At 29.4% G+C, this 11487-nt stretch overlaps 2 protein-coding genes across 2 annotated transcripts in view; both read left to right on the top strand.

Moving 5' to 3' along the window:
- LOC113378404 (serine/threonine-protein kinase PITSLRE-like) overlaps positions 1–74 on the top strand; it is a 3771-nt gene extending 3697 nt beyond the window's left edge. The window contains exon 10 of the mRNA XM_026618935.1: positions 4–74. Coding sequence (XP_026474720.1) covers positions 4–74 — 71 coding nt within the window. The remainder of the gene's footprint in view (positions 1–3) is intronic.
- A 6367-nt stretch (positions 75–6441) lies between these two features.
- LOC113363282 (ribosome biogenesis protein NOP53-like) lies at positions 6442–8749 on the top strand. The gene is made up of 8 exons (XM_026605773.1): positions 6442–6705; positions 6779–6949; positions 7133–7296; positions 7469–7578; positions 7643–7789; positions 7879–8147; positions 8281–8474; positions 8544–8749. Exons 1-8 carry the CDS (start codon positions 6584–6586, stop codon positions 8669–8671), a joined length of 1305 nt encoding a protein of 434 aa, XP_026461558.1. The 5' UTR covers positions 6442–6583; the 3' UTR covers positions 8672–8749.
- Positions 8750–11487: the final 2738 nt, after the last annotated feature.

Below are 11487 nucleotides of genomic sequence, written 5' to 3'. Positions count from 1 at the left end.
TAGGCACATATAATTTGCGGATACTAGAAATCAAAATAAGATTCTTTGCTGAAGAAATCATACCTCTAAAATGAATTCTGATGTCCCGTGCATTGACCGAAAGATAGGGACTAAATTTTGAAAAATTCCGTTTTAATCCATTTAAAGTGCTCCAATCGCGTCCAAATGTATGACAAACCCCAACTAACTTTGGAAGGCCGATCCACCTATCATCAGATGAATTAATATCTGAAAAAAATTGTTTAAAAAAAAAAACATTTTTTGCTGAGTAAAATACCAAAAACGATGATTTTTTGCAATATTTGTATGGAAGACTTCTAAGGGGAGGTCCCAGGGGGTGAACCATGGGCATGGGTAGATCGGCCTTCCAAAGTTACTGGGGGTCGGTCATACATTTGAACATTATTGAGGCGCTTTAAATGAGCCAAAAACAGGATTTTTTACAATTTGACCCAACCTTTGACCCAATGCACGGGACATCAGAATTCATTTTAGAAATATGGTTTCTTCGGCAAGGTATCTTATTTTGATCCCTAGTATACGAATATCATATGTGCCTATGTGACTTTTTTTTACCCATACAAATCGACCCGCCCTAATATATATACATACCTTCCTGCCGATTGTTGAATTTCTTCAGCTACCGGAACTATTTCTCCTTCAGCATTTAGACTTTCATTGTTACCCATTTTAATCCTGAAAGTAGCGATATACTCTGAAATCAATATTTGATATAGCAATTTATTAAATATTAAACTAGTGGTGCATGGCATCGTGCCTTAAGGAAAGTTGTTGGAGCTTCCAATAACTTCTCATATAAATGCAAACAAAAATTATAATAATTATTAAAATTTATATAATATCTAATGATTTGATGTACATATGTCTAATGATCATTTTTTACCGTCAAATAGATTTTTAACTTTCCGTTAAAAATAGGGTAGTTATAGTAATGGGCCGAAAATCGAAAATGAAAATTTTTGGATTTCTCCACTTTTTGAAGGTTTCTGAACATTTTGGCATACCTCAGAAAAAATGGATGTGTGTGTGTGTGTGTGTTTTGTATGTGCGCATTTTTTCGTCCACGTTTTCGGGCGCACGGATCAACCGATTCGAATGGTTTAAAAAACATTCGATCCCTATTGATAGGGAGATGAGCTGATTGGTTTTTGGCAAAGGCAATACGGAGCAAAGAGTGCAGAAAATACAAATCGAGTTTTTGAGAGAACGGAGTATCGGATTTGAATGATCTAAAAAACATTCAATTTGCAAGAATTGGGAGAAGAGGTGATTAGTTTTTGGCAAAGCCAGGTCCCGCCGTTCCGAAGATACAGAGCTAAATGTGCATAAAATGGCAGTTTTTGAGTGAACTAAGCGTCCGATTTTAATGATCTAAAAAACTTTCTGCTTGTATTGACAAAACAATTGCTTTTGAGGATAAAAAATTATAACATCTTTTTTTTTATTTTCCATAAAATATTTTTGTAATTTTGGATTAAAAATTCAAAAAAATACCCAGGCTAAGCACAGTCTAAGCGCCACTCTGGTACAAATGTTTACCCAAATGCGCATAGACTGTTTATGTACTGGAAAGCACTTTTCCAATTTTGTGAAAACTTTTGAAAAATGTGAAAATGCCGCCAAGCTAAACACAGTATAAATGAAAATGTCGCACAGAATTATTAGCAAATGTTTTGTGAAAACTGTGACTATACGGGAGCACTTTTTCAATTTTGTGTAAATTAGGCAACTATTTTTTTGAAATTGAATTCGAAATGAAATGACGATTGTAAATATTCTGGAGATAAATTGATTTATTTATGATTTACATTTGATTTGCTCAGATATAACAAGATAGCAAAAATAATGACAGTTACATTATTTGTAATAATATATTTGAAAACGTTTAAAATTTCTCGAATATTTCATTACGGTACGGAAAGTTCCAGCAATTTGTTTTTAGGCACGATTCCATACACCTCTAGTTTAAAGATTAATTTGTGCCGAGAACTCTAAATTCGAGTGCAATTGTATCCAGTAAAATTAGCGCTTATGTAAAAACACCGAAAATACCGGATTTTTAAGATAAATACCGGTATGTATACCGCCGAAAATTTGGGCGGTATACCGGTATTGCATTCCCTATACAGATTCTGTATACGATTTTAGAGAATTTGAAGAGAGAAAATTGTATGTAATTACAATTTGTTGTAGGGGAATTTAAAAACCGAAACCAAATATTTTCAATAACGTTTGATGCAAATATCAGTCCTATATCTATCTCTGTACCTCTGGCAACAAGAGCATTTGCTGCTGCTTATTTGTTTTTGGTAAAGATCGGCTGTGCCGTTTCTTTGTGACTCTTAAAAATATTACGGTCATACAAGTCGTTCAACTTCGAAAATTCTTTAAAAGTTGAAAAATTGAGCGGCGTAGTCTTACGATCGTTCCATTATACGAAATGCGATTAAACTATAAAATTTATTGATGTTTGGAATAATGGAACACGTATTTAGGACATGAACGGACGTGTTTGTGCACTAAAATTAAAAAAATTATAGATATTATAATACTGTTCGAAAGATATCAATTGGAAATCGCAATGTTTACTTGTTGGCGAAAGCGGAAACTTTATTTTGGAAATGAACAGTTAAAATCTCGATTCTTATTCATTATGTCGATTATTTACACATACGGAAAAGTTTAAGCAACTTTCCTGAAGGGAAAATGTCACTAACAGCAAATTTGCGTAAAATTTTATTACATTTTTCAACAAATATTTACCTTGTCGTAAGCAATTGTCGATCTTCTCTGTTAAGCGTGTGTGCTTGTGCGGGCGAGTGCCAAAACAAAATAATGATAAAAATTGTAGCGAATCCTTGCAGTAACCGCTTTTGATTGTAAATGGGGAAGGGATTGTAAATTTGCGTGTGGAAGGGGTGCAGAGGGCGCAGTCTAAATTTTGCGCGGGTTATTTGCAAGAACGCACATGCACACACATCACTCCGTCGGTCGGCGTGGTCTGGCCTTTTTTCGACTTCAATTAAAAAAAAAATACTTCTAGTAATCCTATCGACTTGAAATTTCTTGACTTTTCCTAAAATTTCATTAGCTGTCGATCAATGAAAAAATCAGGACGAAAAAATGTACAGAAGGATAATTATAAGGATATTAACTTTTTTATACTTCGAACGGTCGGAAAGGTCTGTCCAGACCACCCATACATTTTGTATGAAATATACGATTTTTGATATATGTAAACCAGTATTTTGTCTTTTTTTATGGTATTTTCTTATCAAACTGCGTTGTTTATATTCTTTGCTAAGTGTTCTAACATGAATGTTAGTATTTTCATGACGAGAGTTCCTTGAAAACCTACCAAACTTATTGGTAATCGCAAACACTGAAAATCGGATGAGTAATGCACACATTCATTTCAAAGGCGCCGAGAAAGAATAAATATTGTTTATCATTGATTTAAAAGAGAAAAATTAACAAAAAAGCAACGATTTTTTGATATTTCTTGATTTTTTTATATAATCGTTAATACATAAGACACCAAAAACTCATTTATCCCATATAAATGCATGTAAAATGAATGGTGGTCCAGCCAGACCTTTCCGACCGTTCGAAGGTGAAAAAATATCCGACCGACGGAGGGATATACATGCACACTTACGCTCATACATCAATCTTTTCTAAGGCATGGCTCTTCTGAATTGAGTCGCTTGAATTGACGCCAACTAGCTGTAGGTGACATTTTGCCTTAAGGAGCACTACTAGTGTGAAATTTTCAGAAAATCAAATTTTCTTTTTTTTAATATTTCGATAGGTTATACCTTTAAAAATAACATACCAAAATTTTAAATCGATATCTTGAATAGTTTTTGAGTTACAGCCATTTAAAAAGTATACATATAGTATATAATACAACGATCATTTTTTCATCAAACGCGTTTTTCTCGAAAGAGCATTTTCCGAATTTGCTGCAGCGATTACTCAAAAACAAATCATCTTACCACTACCAAATTTTACATGTTCTATATATAGTTCTCCGTAAAATGAACTATCGATTTTTTGATCGGATCAAAAATCGAATTTTGGCAGTCCTAAAACGACCAAAATTTTGGGTAAAATTCGACGTTTTTTTAGAAAACGCCGTCATTTTGTCAATTTTTGATTTTTTTCTTTATCGTAGTTCATTTTACAGATAATATTATCTAGTTTAACGAGATTTTTTTTTTAATTTCATCCACGTAGAAGGCCGGAATCACTGCAGCAGTTAAGGGCCTCTTTTTTGTCGCGCCGTTGGAGATAGACGGTAACTTAAAAAATATTTAATTGTTTTCTTCAAAAATTTTACTATGTATTCTTAAAACATGTATAAATATATGCCTAAAATTGAAAAGATTGATAAAGTAGTTTTTTTAATATAAATTCCCAAAAATCATTTTTTTTTAGGCGGTTACACTAGTTGTGCCCGTAAGTAAGGTGATCATATGTCCCGGTTTGGCCGGGACAGTCACGAGTTTCCACCTTGTGTCACGAGTTTTTCTAAAAGCAATATTTATCCCGGATTTAGACCTTTTGTCCCAGATTGTCCCGGATTTTCGAAAAGTATAGGGCTAAATTGAATCTTTGCTCTTACTCGATAATGAAATTACAACTACCCATCAAATATTTGAAAATGTTATTTACAACTGGTATGCTTATAAAAAAAAGCTATTTAAAATAGGTTCTCACATTCATAATTTTGAACTTTTAATTTCAATTTCACGAAAATTTTAAAAAAAATTGAAAATGAACTTCTTGACTGTCTGGAATAATTGTTAAGTATTTTTAAATAGTTATGAAGAAAATTGAACAAAATTTTATTATAAATTTGAAAGTTGAAAAAAACATAGATCCAAAATTATAAGATATAATATATAGCGTATAACCGAATAATGAAGTCGTTATTAGTAATTCTGATTAAAAAAAATACTCATTTGAAGAGACTAATTTTTATTGCATTATTAAAATAGTATTTGTTGTTTAAAAATCTTTTTAATTTTTTTTTTGCTTTCACCAACGCAAGTGCTTGTCAAATTTCATCGAATGGCTTTTAAAATTTTTGAAATCTGCTCAGCCGTTTTTGAGGCTCACATGTACACACACAGCCATACATTCACACATACTTTTTCCTAGTCTCATTCGATTCAGAATGGCTTGAAACGTCTGGGAAACATAAATTTAGCAAATCGGATTTCGCCACGAAAACATAAACTTCCCCGTCGGAAAATTAATAAAAGAACTAGTGGTGCGTGGCATCGTGCCTTAAGGCAAATTGCTGGAACTTCCCGTACCAGAATTAAATATTCGAGGACAAATATCAGTAATCAATAAATATTGATCAATGATTAATAACAATTGTTTTAAATAATTTTAAAGAGATTTTTATAATTACTATATATGAATTTGTTCATAAAATATACATTGACGATTTTAACACTCAAAATACTTGAGAATGTTTACATTAGCAAGAGGTGCCGAATGAATTTATCTGAGGATATATTTCTTACGATTAGAATAACGAATTTGAAATATATACATTTTCAAACTGAATTGTAAATTCAAAATTCATATTCGAAGCATAAATCTTTGTATATTTTTGAAAATTTTGAAAAAAAATGTTTTCGACAAATTTTGAAATTTGCTTGAACCATATCAGTAAACTTTGAAAATTAACAATCTTGGTATTGATTGTCCAACAAAATTGTAACAAAATTAGCACTCATTTTTAAAAAAATTATGAAATATCTGATGATTTGATGTGCGTATCTTTTACTTTTTTCTCTCTATCTCCGAAACCGCTAGACCTGCCTTTCCAAAAATTTTATCAATTTTTCATTCCGTCAATATAAGCAAAATGTTTTTGTATCATTCCAATTGGGCGCTCCGTTACCTCAAAAACTGAATTTCCATTTTTAGCACTTTATGCTCCGTATCTCCGAACCGGCTGAACCTGTGTTTGCCAAAAACTAATCAGCACGTCTCCCCATCAGTAGAAATCGAATGCTTTTTGAATTATTCAAATCGGTTGATTCGTGGGCCCGAAATCGTGGACAAAAAATTGTATCCAAACATACATACACACACATCCATCCATTTTTTTTAAGTTATGACAAAATGTTCAGAAACCTCTGAAACGTAAAGATATGCAAACATTTTCATTATCGATTTTTTGCGTTTACTATAACTTACCCTACGGGAAGTTATTAAATTATTTTATTTAAATGTTTGGCGGTTTTTTGTTGATCCCTGTTTTAAATTTTCAATATTCTATGGTTTGGTTAGGATACTAACTGTCGCATCTCTAGAATTGATATACAAAATGTTTATGTTTTGTACTCTTAACCTCAACATATATCACATGGCAAATATTTTGCCTGTGTTGACAGTTCATTCAATAATTATTTTATTTTTAATGTTTTAAGAAAATAAAAACTATAGTGGTTTATTGAATAACAGTAACAAATATATTGTACATAGTGTTGAAATATTTATTAAACGTAATAATATACGTAGCATAATTTAGCAAAATATGGCATTAGCAGGCCCCAAAAAACGTGTGTCAAAAAAATCCAAAGCTTCTTGGAGAAAACACGTTGATATTAAAGATGTAGATGAATTTCTCGATGATAAGCGTCTTCAAGAAAGACTTGGGTAATGTAATTTTCAATGTATTCTTGTTATGTCAAAATGTTCTATATTTCATGTCACAATACATCAATTTCAGAAAAGAATTTTCTCTGCGAACTAATGATGAGCTTTTTAAAGTCGATGAGAAACCAAGTGATGTGCAACTCAGCTCGAAGCGAAGTAAAAGATTGGCTTTGCAGAAGGCCCCTTTAAAATGTTTTGCAATGCTCGAATCACATTCAAAAGTTTCTGATCCTATCGCAAAAAGGTATAAAATAAAATATATCTTATTGTCATGATATTATAAATATTTTTATTATTGTCAATTGTATAACATAACTTAATTATTAAACTGGAGGTACTTTTAGTTTTATGCAAATGTTAATTTTTTAGTGTAATAAGTCTAATATGTAAATATAAATAAATGTTCAGTATTCTCTACATTCTTCAGAAACCGAGTGCGAACAAAATTGGAGCGACAAAAAGGTCTGGTAGATCGTTATGTTAAAGTAAAAGATAAAATCATAAAAAGGCAGCAAAAATTGATCAAAAAGGGTAAAGAAAATAAAGACCACGAGGAACAATGTGTGGCGAACATTTGGAATGAGAATGATGGTAAGTTTTTTTTTGGATTTAGAAAAATGATATAGAAAGTTCTACTTGATTAAGTCAATATTAGAGAGAAGCAGTCTGATTAAATGCAGTTGTTTAAAAGATTATTGATTAATATACTCCAAAAATGTATATAGAGTTAAATGAATATCATTTTCTTATAATACTATTTCAGATCCTTTGAAATCGATGCCAGAATGGCTGAATAAAGATTGTGTTAAACATAACTTAAGAAATTCTGGGCGTACTATTAAAACTGTACCTAAATCAGTAGTATCGAAACAGGTTTGTTAAATTCTAAAAAATTAACCAAACATAAGAAAATGTTTATTAATAAATATATTTCTAGGTATTTATGTCAGCTGTTGAAGCTCCTCATCCCGGAATGTCTTACAATCCTAGTGTAGCTGATCACAGAAATTTATTAAAGATAATAGTTGATAAAGAAAAAGAATTAATCAAACAAGAAGTGCATTTGAATCGTGTTACATCAAAAGTGAGTTTTATGCTTGAAATATATATATATATATATATATATATATTTATATATTTATTTTTTATACATTTTTTATACATTTTTTATAGTTCTTCAGAAAAGTTTCACCTTCGCAAAAAGAAAAGGACATGTTAGCAGAAATGTCTGAAGGTTTACCAAAAACCGTTCTTGCCAACGATGCTGATAATGATGATAAATCTGAAAGTTCAGAATCTGAAAACGATGAAAATGGAAATCCAGCAGTAAAAAATAAGAAAAAAGATCTCAAGCAAAAAAGAAAAGCCAAAGAACAGAGGATATTGAAACTTCAATTGAGAAAGGCACGTGTAGAAAAGAAGAAAGTAGCCGATATTTACAAGTAAGAATTAATTATTTTTAGCTTTACATCAAATGGCTTGCAAGTTTGTTTTGCTGATTTAAAATAATTTCTCTTGTATATTAAGAATGTATACAATAATTTAAGTAAGATTTACTAATTTTATCTTTTATAGACTGAAGAAATTAGCACAAAAAATAGCAAAAGCTGAAGAAATTGAAAAGAAAGTTCAAGAAAAACGTAAAATAAAACAAGAAGAAAAGTCAAAGGGAACTAAAGTTCTTGGAAAAGTTAAATTCGAAGAACCTGAATTAGAATTCAACATGAAAAAAGAAATTGCTGGTAACTTAAGAAATGTTAAAAAGGAAGGTTAGTATTTACTTATCACTTTTATACTCTATTATTTATTTTTTTATTCATTTTAAATTGTTATTACAGGAAATCTTCTGTTGGATAGATTTAAGAGCTTACAAAAACGTAATGTCATTGAACCCACAGTTTCTCAAGGACTCAGAAAGAGATCTAAAGTTAAACGATTTACCAAAAAGTCACATCAAGATGTATAATGTGTTTATATATTGCTTTACATTAAACTTAATGAAATATAAAACAAAATGACATCTAATATGTGTTTAAGCTTTTCAAAGACACCAGATGAAAAATTAAAACAGATTGCTCTTATGCACTTAATGGTAATATTTGCTTTTTAATTTTATTCTTATACTCATATAAAAATTTTGATTGAATTCTTTATGATGACAATACAAATGTGAGTTTGAGCAAATCAAATTGTTGGCAAAGTAAAATATCTTATAGAAGCAAAATTAGTATTTTTATATTTATAAAGTTCTTATAATTACGGTGCATTATGGACTACTGGATAATATATTGCATAAACTTGCTGATTGTCTTCTTGCTCCTTATTATTATTATTATTTTGCTTATTATGCTCTTTCTTAGAATGCTCTTCACTATTATTGCCACTATGTTGGCTATGTTCTTTCTCAGAGTCTTCATTGGTTAAGTGATTGTATTTCACATTTTCACTGAATCCTATAATATAGTTTTTGTGAAATGACTTTCAAGATAATTTATTTTAAAAGAACTTACCTTTGTTGTGTTCGTGATCACCTTCTTTTTTCGATTCTTCTTGTTCATGTTTACCACTTGTACTACCACCATGAAAGTTTTTAGGAGTTTTTTTTGTGTGATAAGATTCTTCATAGTAACCACCATCTTTTTTACCTCCAATATCTGAGTGCTCGCTATTTATTTTTTTATAAACACTTCCCTGTGATAAATGAAAATTTATAAAAACTGCAGAATGTATATATATATATATATATATATATATATATATATATATTTAACAAGAAACATAAATTTATATATAACAGCAATTTTAATTTGTTCATTGAGGATTTCTTCAGAATGCATCTTACCTCGTCAGTAATTTTTATGGTCTCAGAATTTCCTTTTTTCCTCACTTCACCATAACTGCCTTCCTCTATCAGAGGCAAAACCTTATTGTAGCCTTCACTTATCTAAAAAAGTTTTATATATTTTTTACAAAGTATCAGAAACATTTATTTGATAAAATTTATGTACTCACATGAAATTTGGTATATTCGTACTTCCCACCATCAGGTTTGGTCTGGTGCTTGTGTTCAGCGGGGGTTGGTGATGGGGGCACAAATCCATATATCATCGGGGGAGGAGTAACCATGATTTCCTTTTCTTTCTCAGTCACTTCGTATTTGTGCATGTAATTATTGTTATCTATTTATAAAGAATAATTGTTCTTCAGTTTAATATTGAACTTGGATACAAATTTGAGATTATTCTTAAAATAAAATATAATGCTTGATGCTGATATTTTCCTCCTTACCATTATTTCTTATCCGATATAATTCTGAGATCAATTTATCAGTAACATCAGATGGTTTTATTATATGCTTGTGCAGATGGTAATGTTTCTTCGGTTCTTCTGGTTTTTCGTTTGATTTTCCTCCTATGTGATGATGAATGTGTTTGTAAATGGTGTTTGTGTGATGCAAATGCTGTACTATTTCTGGCACATATACGCGAATGTGAAGCCTGAAATAAAAAGAAAATAACCCATTGATAAAAATATTACTAATTAAATTTTATAAACTCTTTCATGATTTATGTATAACATACCTTGGTTTTGAAATAACCGTATCTACTAATATAATAAATAAAAATACTGCAAATGATTGTGAAAACATTTTTGACTTTGCTTTTAGAAAATTGAATACTATAATTTAAATTTTTATTATTGTATATATTTAATTAGTTGCATTTTTGATAACACTTATATTTTCTAAGAATTTAATTGAACATATTGCATTTATTATTTGTTTATTTATAATTTAGTGTTTATCATAAAAGTATATTCAATTAATCAAATATATGATACTTTGACTAATTGAGTATTTAAATCAGCATAATATTTTTATATATTATATATTCAATCCAAAGTTAATATTTCAACGAATGATATAAACTCTTAAAGATTTTATAAGGTAATGATTTTATTTTATAAATTCACTGCAATATATAATATTCTCATACAAGTACATTTAGAAAATTCTATTAAGAAAATGATATAGTGAATGTGAAACAAATAGACAATGAGCTGAAGATTTTTTTAAATAATATTGTGAAATAAATGAGGGTTAAAGAATATTAATTATAAGGGTAAATAAAACGTTTTTATAAAGAAATTCGTATACTGACTTTTGAAAATTCAAAAAGAGTTCGAAAAATATTAAAATTTTTCAATCGTACTTGAATTGTTTTTGGTGATGGTCCACAGAGCAATTTTTTGTTTATTTGTATCCCGGAAAAACCAAATGCCAAATTAAAAAAAAAGTGTATTTGAAAGACATCAGTCTTCAAATTTATAAACTAAACTAAAAACAAATTAAATACATCGTTTTTGCTTAATTAAACTTTTTAATAAAATCTAATTTATAATTATATTCCTTTTGCTTTTATTTCTCATTTGCCAAAAGACTTAGAAATTGATAATTCTAAGAAGTATGTTTTGATTTTTTATAATTTTGTGATAATTATATTATAATTAATTATATACAAAAAACAACATATAAATTATAAAATAAATTTATTTTATAATTTATATGTTGTTTTTTGTCGTCAAAATATACTATACATTAAATGTGACGAATCAAAAATTAAACATTGACAATTATTTAAACAAATTGAATTACCAATAGCTAATATAAAAAAAATCTTTTAAGCTAAAAAACTAAAAATGAGTAAATTTGTTACTAGTCTTCTTATTAAAAACAATTTACTAGTTTCGTCACGTAATTCTGTGGTCAAGTTTAAATGTTAT

This window comes from Ctenocephalides felis, unplaced genomic scaffold (genome assembly GCF_003426905.1).
Source record: "Ctenocephalides felis isolate EL2017-DRISC unplaced genomic scaffold, ASM342690v1 CF-g0.4_SCAFFOLD_00845, whole genome shotgun sequence".
In the NCBI taxonomy this organism is placed as follows: Eukaryota; Metazoa; Arthropoda; class Insecta; order Siphonaptera; family Pulicidae; genus Ctenocephalides; species Ctenocephalides felis.
Note: the sequence above shows the minus strand (reverse complement) of the source record. Positions and strands in the feature narration are given on the sequence as shown.

Bases quoted from the DNA above. Each gene is read 5' to 3' on its own strand.
- LOC113363282 (XM_026605773.1), top strand. From the start codon at position 6,584: ATGGCATTAGCAGGCCCCAAAAAACGTGTGTCAAAAAAATCCAAAGCT. The intron at 6,706-6,778 runs GTAATGTAATTT...CATCAATTTCAG, and splicing joins CGTCTTCAAGAAAGACTTGG to AAAAGAATTTTCTCTGCGAA. The intron at 8,475-8,543 runs GTTAGTATTTAC...TTGTTATTACAG, and splicing joins AAGAAATGTTAAAAAGGAAG to GAAATCTTCTGTTGGATAGA.